Source organism: Odocoileus virginianus, chromosome 4 (genome assembly GCF_023699985.2).
Source record: "Odocoileus virginianus isolate 20LAN1187 ecotype Illinois chromosome 4, Ovbor_1.2, whole genome shotgun sequence".
NCBI lineage: Eukaryota > Metazoa > Chordata > Mammalia > Artiodactyla > Cervidae > Odocoileus > Odocoileus virginianus.
In genome coordinates, this window is record NC_069677.1 from 76,580,117 (window position 1) to 76,607,166 (window position 27,050).

At 41.9% G+C, this 27,050-nt stretch overlaps 1 protein-coding gene across 11 annotated transcripts in view; it reads right to left on the reverse strand.

The window, feature by feature from the left end:
* Positions 1 to 27,050, reverse strand: part of NEK11 (NIMA related kinase 11) — a 282,586-nt gene that overhangs the window by 50,036 nt on the left and 205,500 nt on the right. For 7 of the 11 annotated variants that reach the window (XM_070466776.1, XM_070466770.1, XM_070466765.1 and 4 more), the window contains one exon: positions 11,030 to 11,126. The exons of 2 other annotated variants lie outside the window; for them this stretch is intronic. In XM_070466776.1, coding sequence (XP_070322877.1) covers positions 11,030 to 11,126 — 97 coding nt within the window. Of the gene's footprint in view, positions 1 to 10,263; positions 10,915 to 11,029; positions 11,175 to 27,050 lie in introns of those variants that run through there. 2 more of the 11 variants (XM_070466773.1, XM_070466775.1) reach the window with 2 other exon arrangements.

Consider the following 27,050-nt stretch of genomic DNA (forward strand, 5'->3'; position numbering starts at 1 on the left):
CTACTGCATGCTAAGTGCCTCCTTAGAGGGGAAGCAGTGCCCATGTGAGCGTGACACCAAGTCACTACACTCCATCTCAGTGTCCTGGAGAGGTGATTTCCCCTACATGCTAGAGACTTGCAGCTCAGTGAATCCCTTCACCTCATTAAGATAAATCATACAAAAAATTACTTGCTAAATGCAAAAAACAAAAACATGCATCACTTTTTTCTGTGTGTGACCACACTGTTTTACTCACAATAAGCAGTGTTTCTGATAAACTGTGTTGGAAATCTTAGCTGAAACCTGAGGCCAAACATGGCCTTTTCCCTCCTACTCCAAATCTAGACTTTGAGACATTTCGTGTGCTTGACTCTCAAGTGTGTTTGCTGAGAGACATGAAAACTCAACTTCCTAAATTCAAAGAATATACCAAAAGCAAGTAAAATAGACCCCACAGTGAAATACTACATTTACAAAAAAGATAGACAAAGAAAGATAATATAAAATACAAAAGTTTGATAATTATTAAGTGGGGGAAACTGCAGAAAAGGCATTCTCATACATTACTGATAGGAATGAAAATTACATTTGGAAATGTCTACCAAAATAATATTATGCATCTTTCTTTAGACATGGCAATACTACTTACAGAAATCTCTCTCAAAGACAAAAAAAGGAAACAAAACAAAAAAGCTGAATGCACAGGTTATTCATTATATAACTATTTGTAACAACAAAGTTTTGGGAAACCCATTGGGACAGGGTGAATGAATGGACAGCAGTCCATTCACACCAAGGAAACACTATTTGCTGTGACAAAGAATGAAGTATATTGCTAGACACTACCACAAAGCAATTCCCAGGATACACCACTAAGTGAAACCAACAAAAGCGTGTATAACGTGCTATCAATTTCTTCAGAATATAAATATTTGAATATATTTTTTAAAATGAAAGAGTGAATGGAAATAAAAACAAAAATAAACAAATGGGACCTAATTAAACTTACAAACTTTTGCATACCAAAGGAAACCATAAATAAGATAAAAAGACAACCCTCAGAATGGGAAAAAATAACTGCAAATGAAGCAGTGACAAAGGATTAATCTCCAAAATATATACAAGCAGCTCATGCAGCTCAATATCAAAAAAAACAAACGCAATTAAAAAAAAAAATGGGCAGAAGACCTAAACAGATGTTTCTCCGAAGAAGACTTACAGATGGCTAAAAAACACATGAAAAAATGTTCAACATCACTTATTATTAGAGAAATGCAAATTGAGGTTTTGATCTCACACAGGTCAGAATAGCCATCATCAAAAAATCTACAAACAATAAATGCTGGAGGGGATGTGGAGAAAATGGAAACTTTTTGCACAGTTGGTGGCAATGTAAATTGATACAACCACTATGGAAAACAGTATGGCGAGTTCTCAAAAAACTAGGAATAAAATTACCATATGACCCAGCAATCGCATTATTGGGCATATACCCTGAGAAAAACCACAGTTCTAAAAGACACATGTACCCCAATGTTCACTCAGTTCAGTTCAGTTCAGTTGCTCAGTCGTGTCTGACTCTTTGCGATCCCATGGACTGCAGCACGCCAGGCTTCCCTGTCCATCACCAACTCCTGGAGCTTACTTAAACTCATGTCCATCGAGTCAGTGATGCCATCCAACCATCTCATCCTCTGTCATCCCCTTCTCCTCCCACCTCCAATCTTTCCCAGCATCAGGGTCTTTTCAAATGAGTCAGTTCTTCACATCAGGTGGCCAAAGTATTGGAGTTTCAGCTTCAACATCAGTCCTTCCAGTGAATACCCAGGACTGATCTCCTTTAGGATGGACTGGTTGGATCTCCTTGCAGTCCAAGGGACTCTCAAGAGTCTTCTCCAACACCACAATTCAAAAGCACCAATTCTTCATCATTCAGCTTTCTTTCTAGTCCAACTGTCACATCCATACATGACTACTGGAAAAACCATAGCTTTGACTAGATGGACCTTTGTTGTCAAAGTAATATCTCTGCTTTTTAATATGCTGCTGGGTTGGTCATAACTTTTCTTTCAAGGAGTAAAAGCATCTTTTAAATTCATGGCTGTAGTCACCATCTGCAGTGATTTGGGAGCCCAAAAAATAAAGTCTCTGTTTCCTTTGTTTCCCCATGTATTTGCCATCAAGAGATGGGACCGGATGCCATGATCTTCATCTTTTGAATGTTGAGCTTTAAGCCAACTTTTTCACTCTCCTGTTTCACTTTCATCAAGAGGCTCTTTAGTTCTTCCTCACTTTCTGTCATAAGGGTGGTATCATCTGAGGTTATTGATATTTTCTGGCAATCTTGATTCTAGCTTGTGCTTCATCCAGCCTGGCATTTCACATGATGTCCTCTGCATATAAGTTAAATAAGGAGGGTGACGATATACAGCCTTGACGTACTCCTTTTCCTATTTGGAACCAGTCTGTCGTTCTATGTCCAGTTCTAACTGTTGCTTCCTGACCTGCACAAAGATTTCTCAGGAGGCAGGTCAGGTGAGCCCATCTCTTCCAGAATTTCCCACAGTTTGTTGTGATCCACACAGTCAAAGGCTTTGGCGTAGTCAATAAAGTAGAAATAGATGTTTTTCTGGAACTCTCTTGCTTTTTGGATGATCCAACAGATGTTAGCAATTTGATCTCTGGTTCCTCTGCCTTTTCTAAATCCAGCTTGAACATTTGGAAGTTCACGTTCATGTATTGTTGAAGCCTGGCTTGGAGAATTTTGAACATTACTTTGCTAGCGTGTGAGATGAGTGCAATGTTTACTGCAGCACTATTTACAATAGCTAGGATGTGGGAGCAAGCTAGATGTCCATCAACAGATGAATGGATAAAGAAGTTGTGGTATATACATACAATGGACTGTTAGTCAGCCATAAAAGGAAGGAATCTGAGTCAGTACTAGGTGAGGTAGATGAACCTAGAGCATGTCCTACAGAATGAAGTAAGTCAGAAAGAGAAACAAATATTGTATATTAACACATATATATGGAATCTAGAAAAATGGTACTGGTGAACCTATTTGCAGAGAGGATGGAGACACAGACATAGAGAACAGACTTGTGGACACAATGGGGGAAGAAGAGGGTGGGACAAATTGAGACAGGAACATTGAAATGTAAACATTACCACATGTAAAATAGCCAATAGGAATTTGCTGTATGATGTAGGGAGCTCAGCCCAGTGTTCTGTGACAATCTAGAGGGGTGGGATGGGGTAGGGGGTGGGAAAGAGTGTCCAGAGGGTGGTGACATATTGCTGATACATGTTGATGTGTGGCAAAAACCAACACAACATTGTAAAGCAATTATCCTCCAATTACATATAAATAAGTTTTTTAAAAAAGAAAGAATAAGCCATAAAAATTTAAAAATTATTCCCTTTTGAGAAAGGAGGCCATTAGGGTAAGGCATCAGGATAGAGATAAGTCTTTGTTAAATATGTCTTTTTATGAATTTGACTTTGGACTCATGGAAACACTTTACATAATCAAGAAACAAAAGTTAAAAAAAGCAGTTTCTAAAAATTTAAAACAAACAAGCCTCTGTATAACCACACAGCAACTAACGATTCGGCTCAGTATAGTAAGTGCATGTACACGAGGAAATTACTGAGGGAAAGGAAAGAACAGGGTGAGTTAGCCAGAATGGTGCTTGGAACTCACACAGGACCAGGCCAGGGTACCCTCATACCTGCCAAGCCAACCTGATAATCCACTGGCCCCTGGGTGGAACACACAGTCATGGGCAATAATTAGGGACAGTTTAATTGCTGCTCTGGTCCCACATAACAAAGTTGAATCATACTGTTTCCTAAGCAGCTTAAGTGAATCCTAAAACAAAGGTTAAGATGTTTACTGGAACACAGAAACACCCAGCACCCTACAAGGAAAAATTCACAATGCTTGACATTCAGTAAAAGATTACCAGGCAGATCGAGAAGCAGGAAAATGTGATCTATAGTAAGGAGATAAATAAATCCATCAAAACCAACCCAGAAATGATACTAATGTTAAAAATTAGTAGACATGGACATTAAAATAGTTATTATAGTTCCACTCTACTTGTTCAAATAGAGGGTCTATTGAACATGTTAATCAGATACATGGAAAATATTTTTCAAAAAGACCCAAATTAAACTTCTAGAGATGAAAACTACAATGTCTGAGATTTAAAAATACACTGGATAGGATCAATAGCAGTTTAATAGCAGTTTAGTCATTGCAGTAGAAAAGATTAAATTGAAGTCAAAGCCATAGAAACTCTGCAAAATGAAACAGATTGGGGGGGGGGGGATGCCTAAAAAGAAAAAAATTGACCAGAGCATCCGTGAGCTGTAGGACAACATGCTATCTGTGTCACTGTAGTTCCCACAGTGAGGACAAACAGGCATACAGACAGTGGTTTGTTTTCCTGTGGCCTTTGCATGAACTGGCATTGCAGAGGTGACTCAGGGTTGTGGTCACCACAGAAGTATCTACCCCTCCAGGTCCAGATGTTTTTCAGGGTATCAGCATCCAGTGGGAGAAACAGGCTCAGAAGCTCCCTAGACCTTCAGGTGTTCTCCATGACTCCTTCTCAGACTAGGCTTTGTGAGGTGGATTTCCCTGAGCAAGATGGTGGAGGCCACTCCTATGCACACTGTCCACAGGTACTAAGATAAGCACCTGGCAGGCTCCTCATAGCGAAGTTCAGTCTCAGAATTTCCCAGGTAGTGAGTCTCTAACACTAGGCTTCATGGCTCCAGAAACCTTGGGGACAACTGCTGAGCAGCCTGAAACTTAACCCCAAACCTGGGTCTCTTTGTGACAATTCTGTGGGCATAAAGGGATTCAGAAATGCGAAGGTCTAAAACATGACTCTTCACTGATCTGCATCCATATCCACAGCTATTACCCAGTTAGGTGTGGGGTCTGTGATGCTAAGTGATGCATCCACTTATGTGATATCTGCAAAAGGCAACACCATGAGCACAAAAAACAGATATGTGGTTTCCAGGGGCAGGTTAACAGGAGAGACAGACACAAAGGAAGAACACAAGGAAAGTTTTTCTAAGTGAGAAAACCATCTTTCAGTCTTGATGGTGTTGTTGTTTATGTAACTATATGTACTTATCAAAACTGATAGAACTGTATAACTGAAAAAGTAGATTTTACTGTATGCAAATGAGTGATGCATTTGTCAAATCTCATAGAACCATACTCTAAATAGAGTGAGTTTTACTATTAATAGATATAAATGACCTCTTCCTTAATAAAATAAATAGAAAATGACTAAACAAAAAAATCTGAAAATCAAGGCTTTAAAAGCATACATATATAAATATATTTTTATATGATACTTAGCTTTTATTGAACCCAACTCATATTCTGCTAGTAAACTTCTCCCAGGGTGAATCCTCCTGAATAGGTACTTCTCAAATTTTAATATGTACATGAATCTCCAGAGAGCTTATTAAAATGCAGATTCTGATTCTGCATTTCTCACAAGCTTCCTGGTGATGCCCATGCTACTGGTCTGCTGTCCACACTTCAAGTAGCAAGGCCAAGGGCACAGTCAGATCACCTGATATATAAAGGCCAAAAGAACCAGTCACTCAGATTGAACAAAGCCTCCTTGAGTGACCCACTGCCTTGGCCTGTGTGAGTTACAGGATCTGTCCCTCAGCAATAGTGTCACTTACTCACTGCTGAAAGGTGACCCACTGTCATTCCATGGGTCCTCCTCTTTGGTCTCTAGTGGATGCCTGGAGCCAGGTGTGGAACTGAGTGCAGTAGATGATTGTGAAGAAAGCTTAACAGAAAGCCAGAAACTCCTGTCCTGAAGGCAGAGATTTCAGGAGGTCCATGAAGCCATAGAGGCCCATTCATTCACCCGCCCATCTAGCCAGGCACCCACCCATCCCTCCATCTAACCATCCACCCATCCATCCATCCATCCATCCATACATCTGTCTATACATACATACATACACACATACATACATACATACATACATCTACGTATGAATAGCAACATCTCTTCAAACATTAATGGAGATTACTCAGCCAGAAAGGAAGTCCACACTTATTCCCTGTGATTCTGCAGATACTGCAATGACTTTGAGTGGTATCACCTAACAATTGCTCAAAGTGAGTGCTTCCCAGGACCCAGCAGGGCATTCCATTTGTGGATGGTCTCCCAGCAGGAGTTAAGAAGTAGCCTCTACTGGAAGCTAAATGTTGGAGGATGGTAAATGACTGGCTTTTATAGTCAACAACTTCCTGACATTTCCCCAGTGAACTGACACTTCTTTGTGCATGCAAAAAAAAAAAAAAGCTATATAAATGCCTTCACTGACAGCTTCTCTGCCCACAGATGCCCATAGGTATAAAACATCACATAGCAGGCTAACACATGACAACACCTTCAGATATCTGCTTAGGGATTTTCAGAAGGAAGCAACCACACATATATCCAGAGTCTATTTTAAGTCATTAACTTTTATTGAGCACTTACTATGTTCCATAAAGCACCCTAAGTGCATTTCATATATAGGTAACCCCAACTAACCCTCAGAGCAACCCCACAAGGTGGGAACCATAACATTTTACAGACAAGACTTCTCAGGCACAAGGAGGTTGGGTAACTTGTCCAAGGACACAAGCTAGTAATGAGAAACAGGGACATAAATCCCAGCAGTTGCTGTCCCCAGACCCAGGCCTTCCCTCCCGACTGCTATGCTAGGGTTACCCTTTGCCCGACACTGCACGTATTAATGCTTACTGAGCCCCGGGGGACCCAGCTGGGGGAACTGAAGAAACACTGCATGATGAGCAATCATCATTTGTTCCTCCTCACTTCCCTACAGAGCTTCCCTGCCTCACAGTTGGACAGGATGAGGCCTGGTACCCGAAGTCACATCCACAGAAAGGTTCATTTTTACCTAGGTCCTACCTTTCTCACATGAAGATGGGGAAAGCTGTGGAGGAAGCAAACTTGGTTAAGGAAATCAGGGGTTCAGTTTGAACATCCTGAGTCTGAAATGCTTCCAAGAGAAGATGTCAGAGAGTAAGTTAAAAGCCACATGTTTAGTTCAGTTCAGATGTTACTGAAAGTCATATGTTACTGAAAGATTAAAGATGAAAATATCTGATGAATAGTGCGTACGTGCGTATGTGCTAAGTTGTTTCAGTCGTGTCCGACTCTGCAATGCTATGGACTGTAGCCCACCAGTCTCCTCTGTCCATGGGATTCTCCAGGCAAGAATACTGGAGTGGGTTTCCATGTCCTCCTCCAGGGATCTTCCTAACCAAGGGATCAAAAGGAGCAAACCGTGTCTCTCACGTCTTCTGCACTGGCAGGTGGGTTCTTTACCACTAGTATGCCACCTGGGAAGCCCTTGATGGATGGTACATTCTTTACCAGCTGAGCCACAAGGGAAGCCCTGGATGGTACGTTCTTAAAAACAACATGGAAGAATAGATGGTAGCAGAGACAAAGCAAGGTTTGCCTTGAGCTATTGATTGTTGAATTGGTTGATGAGTCTGTTGGGGTTAATTATACTACTCTGATGACTTTCATATATGTCTACGACTTCCAAAAATTAAGTTTTAAAAAATTCAGAAGGACATAGAAGAACTTATATAGGATACCATAAAAAAATTAGTAACTTGGATCTAACTGTAAGGAAATATCAGACAAATACAAACTGAAGGCGATTCTACACAACGACTGGCTGTACCCTTCAAAAATGTCAGTATCATGAAATACAACAAGTAACTGAAGATTTGTTCCACAGTAAATAACACCAAAAAGGCGTAACAATCTGTGATTCTGGTTTGTACCCTGGATCAGGAAAAAAAAAAAAAAAAAACAACTACTGTATAAGCCATTATTGGGGCAATAGGTAAAATTTGGATCTGGATTGCTGTATCAAATAGTATATCACTGTGAAATTTCTTAAATTTAGACATTTACTGTGATTATATAAAAGACTGTCCTTGTTCTTAGGAGCTGTACTTTTAAATATTTAAAAGTGAAGAATCGTGGTGAATGAAACTTATTCTCAAATTACCCTGTAATACTAAGAATAATACTTTACATGTATAGATAGATATAAAGAAATTATGTAATTGCGGCAAAATGATAATTAGTGACTCTAGATGAAGCAGATATAGGGGTTTATTATGCTATTCTTACAACTTTTCTTAGGCTTGACAGTTTAAAAAAAAAATGAATACAATCACCTGATGTAATTAGTATCCCTATAATACATTCTTTGTGTTCCCTTCTTTATAGTCTTTGAAATAAAAAGCTGTCTTTTTGACCCTTTAGAGATTGGTACCAGATACTTGATTTTTCTTTAAGAACCTCTTTTATGTATCAGTTTTACATGCATTACGTTACAGACTCATCCCAGCAGGCCCTGCATGCGCTCCCTAGCTGCTGGGGGTGTCCCCGAGGTTCTGCCCTCAGCCGTCAGCCCCTCTTGGGACGGCCTTGGGTGAATGACACCCTGTCTTAGTCCCTTTCCAGGGTGGCCCACATCCGGGGCTTGGGTAACCTGGGTTGCATGGGCCTAGCCCTCTCACCTCTGCCCAGCGGAGCCCAGGAGGGCAGGTCCAGCTTCAGAGCTCTCTGCCAAAGCAGTGGAGATCTCCACCGAGACTGTCTGCTTCCTCTGCCCTCCTTCCTACAGGTGTTGGCCTCCAGGACACCCTACACTTACCTCCTGCACAGAAATCCCCACCCGAGTCCACTTACCAGGGAATCAGCTATGGCAATAATATGATGACCATTTTGCAGATGAGAAAACCGAACCTTGGGAAAAAACCACTTGCCTGAGCTCAGAAAGCCATCTACTGGTGACACGAAAACTCAGACTCCAAATCTGCTGGCCTCCAGCTCCCTCCTTCTCTTTACCCTTCAAGTTCTGTCTCTGTTAAGGCTGAGGCCAAGTTCCTACTTCCCCCAGAGACAGCCTCAAATTCCCTTTCTCATCTTGACACTCTCACCATCTGCTCTGTTTGGCATATGGCTATGGTCTCAGTTGGGGACTTTTCTTAACCATCACCTCTGATTACATAACCACTGTGCTGTTATTTAGCTTTTCAGTTTGAAGTCCGGTGCTTTCCCCGCTTTATAATCTCCCTGGGGGCAAATGTCATTTATTGTTCTTTGCATTCCAACTGTTGCTGTCCATATGTTGGGGATGCAGCCAATACATTACCACGTAGGGAAAGAACCCACAATTCTCATTTTTTTCTGGCTGTGGAAACAAACATCCTCAGAAGATCCTTAGCTCTGCAGCCTCAATTTCCTCTTGGCCTTTTCTGGAATGGTGTGGGGCTTTGTGATGTGGAATATAAGGGGATAACACATTATTCTGCCAGAGGAACAGCACTATCCATGCGGGAGTAGCTCAAACTGTATCGGTGGGCCAGGAAGGACTTGGTCAAATTCAATCGAGCATAAAGAAGTGAACAACACACCAGGAGTAAAATCACTGGAATGCAGCTTGGTCACTTTTTTTTGGCAAAACTGCTTTTATTTTAATTATTTAAAGCGTTTCATAATGTGCTAGGAAATGAGATATTGTGTCCTCCGCAAAAGTGATGAAGTCTTAGATCAAAACTCTGACACCACCACATTATTAAATTTTAAGGGTGAAATAAGTGAGTTGCTCTTCTTGCCTTTGAAGATTATTGACTGGGAGATTAGCAAGCCTTCTCCATAATCTCCTCCCAGAAAGAACAAGTGGAAGGAAGGGCAGATGGGAAAGTTTCATCCAAACTCCCTCACTTCCAGATCCTGGAAATCTTTGGTGCCTTGGTAATTACTAGGTGACCACTCAGCTACAGGCAAGACTTGAAAACAATAGGCATCTAAACATCATCAGCTCGAGCTTTGGAAACAATTTTCAGTACTTTTCCTCTCTTTTGTTTCCAAATATCAGCCTGGAGGATAATGTGTTGTACTGTAAGAACAACATAAATGCAAATCAACTGAAAATAATTTTTATCAAACTTCCTAACTATTCAACCAGCACCCATATAGGAAGCAGATTTTAGAGAGAAGTTTCTGAGTTGTAACATCTATAGGAGTGGTACACAAACCATACAGCCCACAGGCCAAAGCTAACCTGCTGTTTGCTTCTGTATATCTTGTGAGTTAAGAATTGTTCGAACATTTAAAACCTGAAAAAAATCGAAGGAAGACTAATACCTTGTGACACCTAAAAATTATATCAAATTCAGACTGCAGTTTGAAAACAATATTTTACTAAAGTACAGCCATACTCATTAACTCACATTGTCCATAGCTGCTTTTGTGTTACAAGAGCAGAACTGTAATGGTAACAGAGATAACTGGCCCATGAAACCTAGAATTTCCACCATGTAGCCCTTACAAAGAGAGTTTCCCACCCTTGATCTGGAGATACGCATTGCAGAGAAGTTAGATCAGGACGCCGGGTCCCTTCCCTGCCAAGAAGTTTATAACAGGTGCTGTCATAGTTTGTTTAGTCTGCACATGCTCAGTGGCTTGTAAACAACAGACTTCTTTTCCTCACAGTTGTGGAGGCTGGGAAGTCCTACAACAAGGTACCAATGTGGCCCCCTTTTGGTGGAGGCCCTCTTCTGGGTCACAGCTAGGGCCACGTCACATGGCAGAAGGGGCTGGGATCAATCTGGAGCCTCTTTTATAGTATGTCACTCATACCATACCTGAGGGCCCCACCCTCATGATTTAAGTACCTCCCCAAACCCCCACCTACTAATACCATCTCCTTTTGGGCTTAGTATTTCAACATATGAATTTGGGGGGAAAGATGTTCAGACCACAGCTAGTGACTTCCATGCAGATTCAGGCCTCTTCAGCTGAGCTATGAACAGTCCATTCAATGCTGCTTCTATAATAGAAAAGTACGGATGTGATCCCTGTGGCAACCAAACAGGACAGTATCACATGACCAATATGGTCTCACACATTGCACTCTCCGAGGGGTCAGGCCATAGGCTACTTACTCCCGCATGTGTTTCATCCTGGTCCTGGCCATCACGCTGTTGAAAATCGCTGGTTCTGAGGGTGTGTCTGGAGCTGAGGTGGTGGCAGTCCTTGCGTCTGGAAATCAATGCACAGTCCTTACTGACTCCATCAGCACTTCAGCAACTTCAAGGCAACAGTCACGGACAATCAGAAAACAAGCTATTTCACCTCTGCCACAAGGTAATGCCACATTAATTAGAGATAAATTCAATTATGGCATGCCTATTAAAGAATTTATTCCAAATGACAAGATTATTTACATTTTTAATGTGTACAAGGAATTCTGGGACAAAACCTCTTTCAGGAAGGATTATTTAAAAAAATACTATTATTTTAAAGATGGCCTTTTTATACAGGGGGAAATGCATGAATAGCCTTTGGCCACTATCTTTCAGTAGCTATGAAATTTGCTTTGATGACTGAGGAGTTTTTTCTATTAAGCTTAGTTTTCCCTTTACTTTAACCTCACATCTGAGCACTCGATTTTTTGCAGTGGAAGGTAAGATGCTGACCAGGGAGTAATCTGCAGCTTTGAACTTCAGCAGGATGGAGCAGAAGGCCAAAGTCGGGTTCAAGAGGTAAAGAGCTGTTAATGAAAGCTGCAGAGTTAGGAAATCCGTTGAGAGCCACAGTTTTTTTTACCAAGATATCTTGGAGACTCTTGCAGAACAGGTGAGAAATAATGGGAAGAAATACTCCACCCACTGAAACAACATTGGTTCCATTAAGAAGCTAAGGCTGCCCCAAGTGGGGGATTGGGTCATCAAAAGTCAGATCTTCATGTGGCCTGAGTGAGGGGGGGTCAGAATCCTCTCTGTGTCTTCATCCCTCAGAGCCCCCACAAGGTGCCCATCCCATCAGGAGAAAACTCTGAGTCCTAAGATTCATTTAGGAACTATAACCATGTGGTGACTTTGTTACAGCAGGTACTCATGCTGTGAAATTCCTGCTTTCCCCTCATAACACACATGACTGTCTGCTTTTTGGACCAAACAAGGAAGGGTCAAGGGTCAACTCCCATTTTGTGGGAGCAAAATTAGTACAGCTTTTCCCCTCTATTTTTAAATTAAAAAGACCAAATGCAAATTCTATTATTTTTTACCCCTGCCTTCTTTGTATACTCCTCTGGGGGCACACAGTCCCACTTTGAACTTTGTGTTTTTACAGACACCATCAAGATGATTATAATCTTGCTTCACTTGGTCAGAATCTCTGGTCTTCCCTCAGGCTCCATCCCTAGATGCGGAGTCACTGGTGAGAACTTTGTAAAGGGCACATTTCAATTAGCTAAGTGAACTGCATGTCCTGCCTGGTACTTCATAGGTAGGTACTCGGGCCTGACGGCTCCCTTTGCTTGCACTCAGAAGGCCACCCTCCAACTCCGAGAGAAACCTGTCTCAGTCTCTGTTACCAGAGATGGCTTCATAGCAGCGTCCTCTCCCAACGGCTGCTTCTTCCCAGAAAAGGCTCTTGTGAGGGGGTGATGGGGGAGGCAGAGCGGTTCACTTCATATTCATGTTGGTTGCTTTTTATAACCATCTTTTCTAGAACCTAAGAAGTTATGAAAACAACAAGCACACCATGCCAAGTAACATGCAAGCTCAAAACCCAGTTTTGCCAAGGTGGAAAGGAAGGCTATGTTTCCTGTCTCACCCCGAGCAAGCTGGCAATTCTTAGGGCTTATGCAAGGAAAGTTAGAGCAATTTCCCCAGAGCCGCAGCTTATTTCAATCTAGCTACTGCTCCCTTCAATGAGACCCTCAGCATCACTGGAAAAGATGCTAAGCCTTGAGCCCAAGGGTAGAAGTTGGGGAAAAGAGAATTTCAAGCAACAGTCTTGGCGAAGCTTGGTGCTCAGAGCAACTCTTCTCTCAGTGTTTCGTATTCACCAGCCTTTCTCCTTCCACTTTCCAACATGAATAGCAGCTGCTTTACATCTAAGAAAAGGACAACATGTTCAACAACCGCAACAAAGAACAACTGGGCCAAGTCACAGGCTTCCTCTAATCGGCGGTCACTGAGTCCTGGAGTACAATGTAGACCACTGCTTCTCAAACTCAAGTGTGATCGAATCAGCTCGGGATCCTGTTAAAATGCAGATTCTGACTTAGTATGTGTGGGTAGGGCCTGGGATTCTGCATTTCTAATATGCTCTCAGGTGATACCAGTACTGCTGGACATGGGACCACATTTTGAGTAGCAAATGTGACAAGCTAGCTTTTAATTTTTGGGGCTCAGTGCTACTTGACAATGCGGGACTCTATGTTTAAAAAGCAGGAGAAAAGCTGGTTTCTTTTTCCTGCATTTATCTAGGGACCTGTCCTGGTGTTTTTTACTGGACATTTATTTCACGTCATCTTCCCTTGGGAACTGGGCTAGCTACTCTGAAGAAGAGTGAAAACCTTCACAAAGACCCAAGGGCCCCCCTGATTCCAGCCCACCTGGAATCTTCTTTGCTAATTTCAACAGCATTTTCATGCACTCGCACACAGCCTGTGCACACGAGATGCCCACAGCACGTCGGAGGCACTGGCGGCAACGCGGATCAGGAACTCTACACTCTCACCTCTCCCGGGGCTCTGGGAGCCACAGCCTGGGGGCTCAGCCTCTACTGAGTCTGTCCCTTTCTGATCCACCTTTGATGGGTCCTCACCTTTGATTCATCTTCAGCTTTTTCTAGAAACAGTGGATCCTGACAAGGAGCATGGCTTAGACATCACTCTTCTCCTTTCAGGGCTTCTAAGACTGAAGACTATCCACCAAACAGAGCTTACTATGGTGATTTTTCAAAGAGGATATGTGCACAGTGAGGGTGGATTTTAGAGAAAACTCCAGCCATTCTATCCTTCCTGTGGGAAGTTCTGAAGGTGCTTGGTCCCATGTACCATTGAGAAAATTCCTGAGGGGTGTGCTGCGTGGCTGAGACCCAGGGGGTCTTCGAGATTGCAGCTAGGAGGCAGCAGCAGATCAGTTGGCATCCATGCCCTGCCTCTTCCACCCACTCCCTGCCTGGGCTGTGTGCTCCGGAGGAGAGACTGAAGAAGGTAAAAGTGTCAGTCGCTCAGTCATGTCCAACTCTATGTGACCCCACGGACTGTAGCCCGCCAGGCTCCTCTGTCCGTGGGATTTCCCAGGCAAGAATACTGGAGTGGGTTGCCATTCTTCCTCCAGGGGATCTTCCCGACATGGGGATCGAACCTGCATCTCCTATATTGCAGGCAGATCTTTACCACTGGGCCACCTGGGAAGCCCCTCATTCAGTAGGACAAACAGCCAAATGTGCAATGATTCCTTTGGGCCCTTCTACAGAAGGGAGCATTTTCTGGCTGTCCTCAGTAAACCAGAATACCATGTTTGTTGTCCTGAGTTCAGTCTGCTCTTCTCAAAACAGAAAACTCAAATTAATTCTATGGAAATTCATTCCAATTCATCATGGACAACAATAGCACCGACAATAATGACTAAACCTTTTTTGGTGAATAAGTGCCGTGCCCTGGGCATCATGTCATGGGAGGTTCCCAGGAAGTAGGTACATTTTTCAATGACGAAATCAAGGTTTAAGATATTCAGTTCACACAATGAATACCCTATGCAGCTGGGGCTTGACACCAGGCCAAGATTCTGGTCACCCATGTTTAAATGTCCCAGAGGGAATAGCCACTTCATGGTGACCACTGTGCTGGGAGTCAGCCAAAGTGCTCCTTGCCATGTTTTACTTTCCAATACTCTTCACTTCTTCTCCACTCCCCTACCCTTTTCAACTAGTTACTAACTCCTTGACCACAAAGATTACGTCCTGTTCATCTTTTTTTTTTAACTTCTTATTCTAAGTGTACAACTCAATGGCGTCAGTACATTCATGATGTGCAACAATTACTACTATCTCCAAAACTTTTTCATCACTCCAAACAGAAACTCTGTAACCATTAAACAATAACTCACTATTCTCCCCTTCCCAATCCCCTGGCGAGATCTAAAGTACTTTCTGTGTCTGTGAATTTTACTGTTCTAAATAACTCATATAAGTGGCACACGTGTCCTTTTATGCCTGGCTTATTTCACTGAGCATCATGTTTTCAAGTTCATCTACTTTGTAGCCTGTGTCAGGACCTCCTTTTTTATGGATGAATAATATTCCATTGTGTGTATATATATATATATATATATATATATATGTATCACTTTTGCTTATTCATTCAACTGTTGGACAGTTGGGCTGTTTCCACAACAAAAGATAAATGAACAAACAAAATGAGTGTTATGACTAATGCTGCTGTAGGTAGTTTTACAGAGGTCCCTGTCAGGTTTAGGAAATTCCTTTGTATTCCTAGTTTGGTGATTGTTTTTATCAAGAAAGGGTGTTAGATTTTGTCAAATGTTTTTTTGTATCTATTGAGATGTTCATATAGTTTTTGTCCTTTAGTCTATGACCTTAGTGTATTACATTAATTGATTTTCTGATGTAGAACTATCCTTGCAGTCCTGAGATAAATCTCACTTGGTCATTTTATATAATCCTTAAAATCCTTTTTTTTTTTTTTTAAATTGCTGTGTTTAGTTTGCTAGTATTTTATTGATGATTTTTGCATATATAGCCATAATGAATATTGGTCCAGTTTGTTATTTTTTCTTGTGATGTCTTTGGTTTTAGTATCAAATAAACAGCCTCACAGAATGAGTTGGGCAATGTTCTATTGTATTATGTTTTTTAGATGAGTTTGTGAAACTGGTATTGATTCTTCTTTGAATGTTTAGTAGAATTCACCAGTGAAGCATTGTGGGCCTGGTGTTTTCTTTGTTGGAAGTTTTAAAATGACTAATTTGACTTACTTGTTATAGGCCTATTCAGATTTTTTTCTCTTCTTGAGTCAGTTTCAGTAATTTGCATCTTTCTAGAAATTTGTTCTTTCATCTGATTTATCTAATATTTTTCCCCTTGTAATTTATCCTTGTAATTTCTTTAAAGTTGGTAGCAATGTCTCCTTTTTCATTCCTGATTTCTTAACTGTCTTTCTTAAAGATTGATCAATGTTTTAAACCTTTTCAAAGAAACAATTTTTGGTCTCATTGATGTCTTCTATTGTTTTTCTCTTCTTTATTTCATTTATTTCCACTGCAGCCTTTACTATTTCCCCCCTTCTGCTTGCTTTGGGTTTCATTTGCTCAAGTTTTTAAGTTCCATAAGGTAAAGCATTTATTTTAGAGGTTCAATAGGTAGGAATTAAAATCAAAGCACCAGCCTTCAGGTTTGGGGACCACAGTCATCATTCTGTTTCTAACATCACAAGCAGCATGGTTCTCCAGTCATCTCCCTGGGCTTCAGTTTCCTCACTGTATATTTAAGCGTTTTATTAGACTAAGGGTCTTCTTTCAATTCAAACCTTCTATGATCTGTAAGACATATCCCCAGACCTTCAGGGTTATAGACTTTATTGGGAAGGTAACACACCAACAAAGATGAAGAGCAATCAAAGGGACCAAATGTGAAGAGATAGATGGCTGGGACCAACAATGAAAATTACAGGCATTACTGAACATCAGGCACCATCATTCCAGAGCCACTCCCCAACCTGGGAAATGTCGGCTGGTGAGGCTTGATACGACCCCATGGGAGTGTTTTGACAATGAGATGAAAACAAAATGATCTGAAGAGACATCAAGCAACTAGAAGCTGTGTTTTTTTAAGAATGCAAAGTCCTGCTCATGATAGTAATATTGTCAGGATCCCTCCTACTTCTATGGTCTCTCTTAAACAGCAAAGCTATTTTCCCTGCAGAAGTGACAGCTTGATGATCCTGACATTTCACCAGCAGAGATTCTTCTCTCATTTCTTCCAAAGTTTCACTTTATTCATTCCAGTTGCTGGATGAATGACCTTGATTATAAAACAAAAACCTGCATTTGCACTTCCTGCAGAACACCCTACCACATGGGTGATGAGCTGATGCAGGCACCACAGGGCTGGATATTTTGGCAAACGAGCTCTCCCTTAAGATCCTGGGACACTGCTTAGTCAGGAATCCTCACAGACGCTGTCCTTGGTGCTCAGCATGTTTAGAATGCTTCTCACCTCATCTCCTTCAACCCCTCTCTTTCTCTCAGTTGCCCGCAGAATACTCAGGGTGTCCTTGACAGACACCCCTCTCTGCCCAGATTATTGCAAAGGTATAGCTTCATGGCCCACAATTTCTTTCTCCTCCAGAACACTGTGAGAGCAGTTTCCACTTACTGAGAAGCTTAGCTGACCCACATCTTTGTGGACACCTTTCCTTGAGAATCTCCCATGATGATACTGGACCTCAGGGTGTCGACACAATGGATTAAGAATCTTTGAAGCAGGTCGGTCTCCGCTTTCACGTGTTATCCCAACCCAGAGATGGAGTTGTAGCGCCCAAATTTCCTTTCAAGGAAAGACATGTTACCCAGCTGGCGGGAGTAGGGGACACAGACTGCAGCCGCAGTCCCTGCAGAAGCGCCCTCAGTGGCAGAGCTGCATTGCCCAAGGTTATGCCCTTCCCATATGCCCCTGACACAAAACAACTCGTCACGGCTGAGGTAGAAGGCCTGATCATTTTGTCTTGCACAGACAGCCCTGAATTCTGACCCCCACAAAGGTTCAGGTAAGGCTTGTCGCGCCAGCATCACTCTGGAGCTTCTCCTCTGCCTCATCCTGCTTCCCTTTCTTCCTATCCACAGAGGCCCATCCTGAATAATGTCCTCCCACCCAGCTCCATGTCAGAGGCTTCTTCCCAAAGAACCCATGACATGTGGGGATGGGGGTTGGCGGACAGGGTGCACACAGGTGGTTGTCTTGAAGCCCTCAACACGGTGAGTATTTGATGAGTGATAATAAAAATGACAATGTAACCTCCTCCAACCCCACCACCATCCCCAGCTCTCTCAAAGAACTGTTTCTATAGGAACAGGGCAGCAGTCAGCAGCTAAGGAAGTTGTTGCCAACTCTGCAGCAGCAGCTGAGTCCCAGCCAAACCCCAGGAGGAGGCTGGAGAAGAAAGCAGACAGGAGAAAGGGACGAAGATGGCCCAAGAGAGAACCACCCCCAGAAGTTTCCAGTAGGAAGGGAGCCAGGTCACATAAGGATGAGCACGTGAGCTGCCTTAGGGAACTGCTGTCTGGGTCCTGACTCTGTGATGTTTGACCAGTTACAAAACTTCTGTGACTCAGTTTCCTCACCGGTACAAAAAAAAAAAAAATCTGCATTTTAGGGCTTTGGCAAAGCCTAAATGCGAAGATCTATATAAAAGTATGCTGCTGTCAGTACATGCATGCTGCCTCCCTGGCCCCCAGGGTCCTCACCCCACTGCTTGCATAGGGCAGTTTCTCAATAAATAAACAGCACCCCACTGCCTCTACCAAAAATTAATTAGTTGGGAAAAAAAAGTGGGTCAGCTTGGAGAGGAAAGCTGCTACTCACAGGGGAGATGATAAATACCAGAAGATAGGAAATAAACTTTCTATTTTTATTATAGTTATTTCACACAACAAATATTCAACAGAATTGCATGGAAGATTAAAAACAACAGGAGTTCAGGGGTTTGCAAATGGCCATTTTCTTTTGAATACATCAGAAGAGGCCTCCAAGAATAGTACCTTTCGACTTAAAAAAAAAAAAAAAAGAGAGAGTGTCTATTTTAGGATTGAGGCAGAGCAATTAAATGTGTCATCAGGGTAAAAGGTTTGTGGAGGTCAGACCCTAACTTTTTCAGCTGTGCTTACCTTGAGGAGACAGTAGCCAGCGTTTGGGAGTTTCATTATTCTGGGATGCTTACATGGAGAATCAGCTTTAGAAACAAAATCTGTTTTTCTGTAACAGAAGATTGGGCTGGCTTCCAAACTGACTCAAATGTTCAAGTAAGTACATCAGCACTCCCCTCTTCTTTCAACAGAAAAGAATCACAGAGGCCATCCATGGTCATTGTGGATAAATTAGAAAACATGGAAGGGGAAAGTCCCTCAAAGAACCATCAGTATCACTGTTATTTCTGGTGTGTGCATGCGTGTGTATCAACTATAGTTTATTTCCTAATAACACCTCTCATGCCAATGAATATGTAATTACATCATCATTTTTAATAAACTGAGAAGAACTTCTTTATTCTAGAAGACATATTAGCCTTTACTGCTAGGCATTTATTTTGATTCTTAATTTTTACTATTGTAAACCACACTGCCCTGAGAATCTTTGTATATATTTCTCTTTACACACAACTCTGATTATTCCTTTAAGATAAATTCCTAGACACAGACTTGCTGGATCAAAAAATATTTTAATCTTTCAGGTTAGTTTAACCTAGATGTTGAAAGCCAAACTTATTCTAGGTTGCAATTAACACTGTTTTCAAGGGGGTCACAAATACATTAAAGATGCAATGTGAGGCACCTTTAGTAAAAACTTGATTCAATTTATGAAAATCTAAAATCGAATATAAGCATTTTCTTTATAAAGCCTTAGCTGGAAGTAAGAGCCCAGTGGTTTTCAAAGTCTCTGAACCAGCAACATCAGTATCATGTGGGAAAACGTTAGAGATGCAGATTTCTGGGGCCCACACAAACCTACTGAATCAGAATCTCTAGGGGTGGTACCCAGCAATCAGGTTCTCATGCGGAGTTCATCATTTCCTGCCTGGAGTTCTAGTCATTTGGTCTACAGATAATGATAAAGCCAGAAGTTCCCTGAAAACATGAGGTGTGTCTGATACTGCTCTGTGAGCCCTATGATGGTTTATGTCAGAAAATACTTGATAGATGTGTCATCATTTGTAATGCCGGCTTACTTTTCACATAAATAAACCTTTCACATAAATAAACTAATAGAACTTCTAAATGAACTGGATAAGAAATCCTCTACCCTGAAAAATGGGTGGACAGTCTTCTGTCAGTGACACAGCTTTACAGACCCAACAAGAGTGGCCTCAAAAAGCAACTGGTCTGGTGCATAATCACTGCTTGATAGAATAGCTCGACACTGCCCCTTCGTGAATGAGCTGTGTCTAAAGTTCAAATGGCCAGGATGACTTGTCCTTCACTGGGCCTCTAACACCCACCTCTCTCTGGAAGGCACTTTGATGGCCATCTGTCCCGCCTGTACACATACCCAGGAGCATCACTGAGCCTCTTCTGGGGCCCAGATGGATGACAAGAGACAGTGTCCCTTTCACCCCTTCTAAGCTCATGGTGTGGAATTCAAGTCTCAGCTGGAGACTCAGCTGAGCAGATTCAGGACCAGGCTTTCTGCTTCTGCAGGTAGGCATTCCATGGAGTCTATCGCCAGCTGGCACTGCTGTTGGCATCTATTCAGGAGAGCACACTGGACAGCTTCTTACCTTCCCACACAGCATCAATCCTGACAACTGCTGCCAAAGCAAACGGCTTCCTCTGCAATCAGCAGCACAGAAAAGAATGGAAGAATACCCCACCTCCCCCTGCTGCTGACCACCTACTCCTGTGAAAGACAAAAGAGGGGCTGTATCCCCAGGACACTGCCCGGGCCATCTCTCCTCCACTTGTCTAGTTACTTTTAAGGTCTATCCTTATCATTACTGCAGTACACAGTCATTATTATTCTAGACTTCATATTCCCCCTTCCTGTGTAGGAGAATCCTCCTCTTCATGAGACAGAGTCCAGCACCCACAAAAGCAGCTACGGATGCCAGAAGGTCACTTCCCAGCCTCCGCGCCATCAGGGAGCAGGCACACGGCCAGCCTCTGAGGTGCTCCCCAGACTTACTATCAGAAGGTGCACTGAGGAGGAGTGAAGCTTGAGGAGGCCATCCAGACAGGGGTGGGGCCCAGCCACGGGCAGCCTGGCAGCCACGCTCCACCACCATCATTTGTAGCCTTGAGGATGCTCAAGCTGCCCTAAGGGGCCGCATGTGGAGGGGAGCTGAAGCCTCAGGCAACTTGCAGTGTAAGTGAGTGAGTGGGTTGCCAAGAGGTGTCCTCCAGCTCCAGTCAAGTCTTCCCATGATCACTGTCCTAAGGACATCTGACTGCAACCTCGAGGAAGATCCTGAACCAGAATTGCATAGCCAAGCGGCCCCTGGATTCATGACCCACAGAAAGCATGAGAGGTACCGAGGACTATTGCTGTTTTCTGCCAGTGTGTTTCTGAGTAGTTGTTAATGCAGCCACAGTTTAAGCACCAAGTTTTTTCAGAGGGTCAGGATAAGAAACTAATATATAGAGAATGTTTCTTCCATGTTTGCTGCAGAACTGTGTTGCTAAGTTTTTGTAAAGACCTTAATAGACATCTACACTTTGTAGATGTCCTCTGGAGATGGATAAAAAATCTTAAAATTCATGTGAGAAAACGCATGTCAGAGGATAGGAATATTTGAAAAAATATGAAAATTAGAAGGTGAATGTCTTATCAGACATTAAAACATTCCATAAAGGCAGTGTAATGAGAACACTCTGGTATTGACAGAGGATTAAGAAGCTAGATCAGTGGGCCAAAAACAGGCAGAAATAAATAATATCCAGGAGTTGGAATATAAAAAATAATTTAAATGGAAAGAATAGATTTTATTGGTGTAAAAACCTCAAGTGTGTAAAATAAGACAATAGCAATTCTAGAATGAAATTTAGGAGGCTATATAGAAAACACTCTTAAAAAACAGTGGAGTAGGAATGAATTAGGAATTTGGAATTAACACATACACACTACTATATATAAAATAGATAACCAACAAGGATCTACTGAATAGCACAGAGAACTATACTCAATAAAGCTTACAAGAAAAGAATTTGAAATCTAAATCACTGTGCTGAGCACCTGAAATTAACATAACATTGTAAATCAACTATTCTTCAATAAAAAAAGAAGGGAATAAATAAAAATACTGAATCACTATGTTGTACACCTTAAAAAATTTTAATGGTGATAACTTTTAGATTATGCTTATATTGTTTTGGTCAATTGTACACCAACAATATTTGAAAAAATTAAGCTTAAAAACTTAAAAAAAAAAACAGAAAAGCTAGAATATATTAAAGTCAAATCACATTTGCCTACTTAAAAAATAAAAAATTCCCCCATCAAAAATCCAAAAGAGACAATAAATAGAATTAATAGCCATAAAACAGACTAGGGAAATTTTGCTACACATATGATAGAAAGGGGGGTATAAATAACTTTATAATAACCCAGGTTAATACATTGAACACTAAGTCAAGTGCAATGGCAGTGACTATTTCCACACAAAAGAGCCTGGGATAATAAAGATCCTAATAAATACCTCTCACAAAGAAAAGACTTTGTTTAGGAAAAATAATAAAAATTAGCTACCAAGACAGTTCATGCCATAGTCCCCAGTGTGAGGATTTGAACTGCTCACCATTCTGTCAGCCTGTTCCGGTCTCTGTTTCTCCCTGTCCTGTTCCTTCCACCTGCAGGGCCTCTATCTTTTCATGGCCATATCTATCCTCACATCATGAACAAGCTCAGATTCTGCCTTCTCCTTGAAACATCCTTGGTGGCTCCATCCCCCAACTAAAAGCCATCCCCCCACTTTCTGAATCCTTCTTCTCTTGTTACATAGTTATTTAGGCCCTTGTCTTGGTTCTTCTCTGAAATCTTAAGCCTTTAATGGCAGGATCCGGGCCTAACACATCATTGCCATCTACTACCATTCCTCTACAAAGTATATAAACTTTGATGAAATCCTAATGTGCAAGCAATAAAGGAATAGATGACTGCTGAGTTTCTTTCTTAGCTAGGTAAACTTGATTCCTGGAACATTTTTCTAGATAATAGGAAAATACAGAAAGTTCTTTGCTAAGATGGTACTAAGAGTGATTAATAATACTGTTTTAGGAATTTATTTAAATTACAAAGCCTTTCTCTACCTCCTTCCCATCATCACACACCTGCCAAATGAATGTGCCTGGCATGGTAGCAGATATATAGCAGGTTCTCTGTAAATAGCCACTAATTCTGAATCTATTTTAATCTTTCAAGTTTCAAAGAATTTCTAGAAACTATTAAATTTTATCAGATATAAATCTATGAAGACAGAAGGGTAGTGGCAAGTTTTGCCCCTTGCACATCAAAATGATTCAAGTGGTTTTTAATCCAAAATATCCCTCCTCTCCTCCAAATGCAGTGGTTTCAAAGTGTCAGTAACCAAAGATAAGATAGTATGTTGAAATCACTCTAATTATTACATGAAATTCTTTTCTGTCAAGGTGAAAATCACAATAGTGCAAGGTTAAATGGCTGTCAGTCATCACTACATTTAACAGCTTAGGGTCTGAAGAGCTTAAGCAAAGGGAGTTTTGAAGGGATTCCAAAGCCCTGATGTCTTCTCTGGTCTCTATCAGTCATATTGTTTAATGGAGATTAAACAGTAATTACCAACGTTGAATGGAAGAACTGAAGGGTAACGAATTTCAAAGAAGCCAAACTGATCAGACATGTTAACACACTAAAGAAATCATAATGGGCAGAGAGGTTTGGAAGCATCTCTTGTGTTCTAATGACTTCTGTGACAACATCCTGCTTGGAGGTACAAAACAAGCCTTTTTATAAATAGTTCGCCCGACTTGTATCATTCTGCTGAAGCCTTCTCCATAGAAGTACAGCTAATTTCCCAGTTGTTAAAAGGGCTAAACTTCATTTGTTGCCTTGGTTCCTAATCTGGTTACTAAGAAACACAGAGACAGAATTTTCCTTTTTAAAGGAAAACAGAGGTCATCTTTGGCCTTTACTGGCTAGTGATGGACTTGAACAGTTACTATAGCAACAGCATGTGTTGTCTGTGGAATGAGAGCCCATAATCAGTCCCCCATCTCAAGTCACTTCTTTCAAAACATCCTCCTTAAAAAAATAAAAGCAAAAACATCCTCCTTATTGCTTGTTAAAGCTGATTTATTTCTGACCATGCTTAGGAACCAGTGGTACCCTAGTCCACACGATAAAGTACAAGATCCTTAACCTGGTACCAAGGTTCCCCATGGGCTTGGTCCTGTGCATCCAGATTTGCTGATCCCTTCCTCACACCTTACACTGAAGCAGCACCAGCCTTCTTGACAGTTCCATGGATACACCCAGTTGTTTCATATGTCTGAGCCTTCTACTGTTTGATCCTTTCTAGGGATCACTTCCTCTTTCTGACCACCTGGCCACTCTACTTACCTTTCCATTCATTCATCTGCTGACTATTGAGAATTACTGTGTGCCAGGCTCTGTGCCAGACTCTGAAAACACTGGTGTGAATAAGATCTTGTCCTGTCCTCAGGGACCTGGGCAGTCATAAGCCTTCTCCTCCCCTGCAGAGCTTTGCTCCGGCTGCATATCCAGGGTGGACCCCTCCTATCCACCCGCTTGTTCCCAGCATGTGTTGTCCTCCTCACAATGCCCTGTAATTACCTGCTCCCTGACTAGACTGGGAGCTCATCAAGGGAGGGACCTTGTTTTCTCCATCACTCTGTGATACCTGGCTTATCATATGTGTGTTACAAACATAATAGGGAAGTAAGGAGAGGTGGGGAGATAGGTTGCATATTTCAACCATCAAAGTTTCATGTTTTGAAGCATCTTCCCTCAGTGAAATGGCTGTTGCTTTCATCTCTGGCTGTCCTCTGGACACCCCAGGCATTTCTGGCCTTTCCTATTCCCTTAAAAAGTGTTTTGTTCTCCTTTCCTCACCTAATTCTACCTAATATCCCTCAGCATTCTGTTCATGATTGGCCTTGCCTTCTTGTACTCCGTGGGGAAATCTGAGGGGAATTTAGGGCTTCAGAAATGAGGTGCCTCCATCTGGGAGGGTATGTCCTCCATGCATAAAAGAAGCACCTAGTGGATGACATTGTTACAAAGCTTTGTGCTGGTCTATCCAGGACCACACTTGGTGGCTGGGACCATATTGCAAATAGGTTTCAACATCTGAATCTTCATACAGTGCCTCGAACCCACCTAAATGTCTGACACAGATGCTGAGGATGAAGAAAAAATTCAATATTGGTTCCAACAAAGCTTGGTAACTCTTGTATACAGAGCCAGATAGCCCAGCAGACACCAACATCACTATAAAAAGAAGGAACTTCCTAGAAGAAGCTATTTTCACTTTGGCTTATAATCAAGTTCTCTGTGATTTTAAGAAATATATATATTTTTTAGTTTTAGTAGCATTTTGTTTGAATTATAAATTAGGGTGGATGTGCAGGGCTTAAGGGGATTAAATCCATGGCTCTCAAAGTATGGTCTGGATCCAGAATATCAGCATCACCTGGGAACTTGTTAGAAACAAATTCTAAGGCACACAGTGCACCTGCATCTTCCCAAGGTCTTAAGTTATTCAGATGCCTGTTCAAGTGTGAGAACTATTGGTCTAAAGGCTGTAACCTGACCTTGATACATTCAGGAGACTCAGATACTGAACCAGAAATTCAAAAAGCCACCCTCTAATTGGGGATCCCTTGAAACCCCACAAATGTTTTCTCATCCACCCTCTCCACTCTCCAGGGACACAGGAAGGGGAGGCATCCCTGCCCCTGTTTCACATGGAAATCAAACAGTCTGGGGTAAACCACTGCCAGCAGCATCTTCAGGGCAACAGTTACAACATACTTGGTCCAAAGAACCAGAAGGATATTTGCATCTGTTTTTCCTCCTCTCTTGTCCAGGGTTGGCAGAAACTCTCGAAAATGTCTGTGGAAGATAATTAAGACCTGGCATGCTCAATGGGCAACTGGATCTCGCCATTGCATAGGCTGATGCTACCTGTGAGTGAAGTGTGTCAATCATCAATTCAGTTCAGTTCAGTCACTCAGTCATGTCCAACTCTTTGTGACCCCATGGACTGCAGCACGCCAGGCCTCCCTGTCTATCACCAACTCCCAGAGCTTGCTCAAACTGATGTCCATCGTGTCAGTGATGCCGTCCAACCATCTCATCCTCTGTCGTCCCCTTCTGCTCCGGCCTTCAATCTTTCCCAGCATCAAGGTATTTTCCAATGAGTTAGTTCTTTGCATCAGGTGGCCAAAGTATTGGAGTTTCAGCTTCAGCATCAGTCCTTCCAATGAATATTCAGGACTGATTTCCTTTAGGATTGACTGGTTTGATCTCCTTGCAATCTGAGGGACTCTCAAGAGTCTTCTCCAACACCACAGTTCAAAAGCATCAGTTCTTCGGTGCTCAGCTTTCTTTGTCATCCTACTCTCACATCCATACATGACTACTGGAAAAACCACAGCTTTGACTAGACGGACATTTGTTGGCAAAGTAATGTCTCTGCTTTTTAATGTGCTGTCTAGATTGGTCATAACTTTTCTTTCAAGAGTAAGCGTCTTTTAATTTCATGGCTGCAGTCACCGTCTGCAGTGATTTTGGAGCCCAAGAAAAAGTCTCTCACTGTTTCCATTGTTTTCCCATGTATTTACAATGAAGTGATGGGACCAGATGCCATGATCTTCATTTTTTGAATGTTGAGTTTTAAGCCAGCTTTTTCACTCTCCTCTTTCACTTTAATCAAGAGGCTCTTCAGTTCCTCTTCACTTTCTGCCATAAGGGTGGTGTCATCTGCATATATGAGGTTATTGATACTTCTCCCATAAGTCTTGATTTCAACTTGTGCTTCATCCAGTCTGGCATTTCGCATGATGTACTCTGCATATAAGTTAAATAAGCAGGTGACAAAAAACAGCCTTGACATACTCCCTTCCCGATTTGGAACCAGTCTATTGTTTCAAGTCTGGTTCTAACTGTTGCTTCTTGACCTGCATACAGATTTCTCAAGAGGCAGATCAGGTGGTCTGATATTCCCATCTCTTGAAGAATTTTCCACAGTTTGCTGTGATCCACACAGTCAAAGACTTTGGCATAGTTAATAAAGCAGAAGTAGATGTTTTTCTGGAACTCTCTTGCTTTCTCTATGATCCAACGGATGTTGGCAACTTAATCTCTGGTTCCTCTGCCTTTTCTAAATCCAGCTTGAACATCGGGAAGTTCTTAGTTGACTTACTGTTGAAGCCTGGCTTG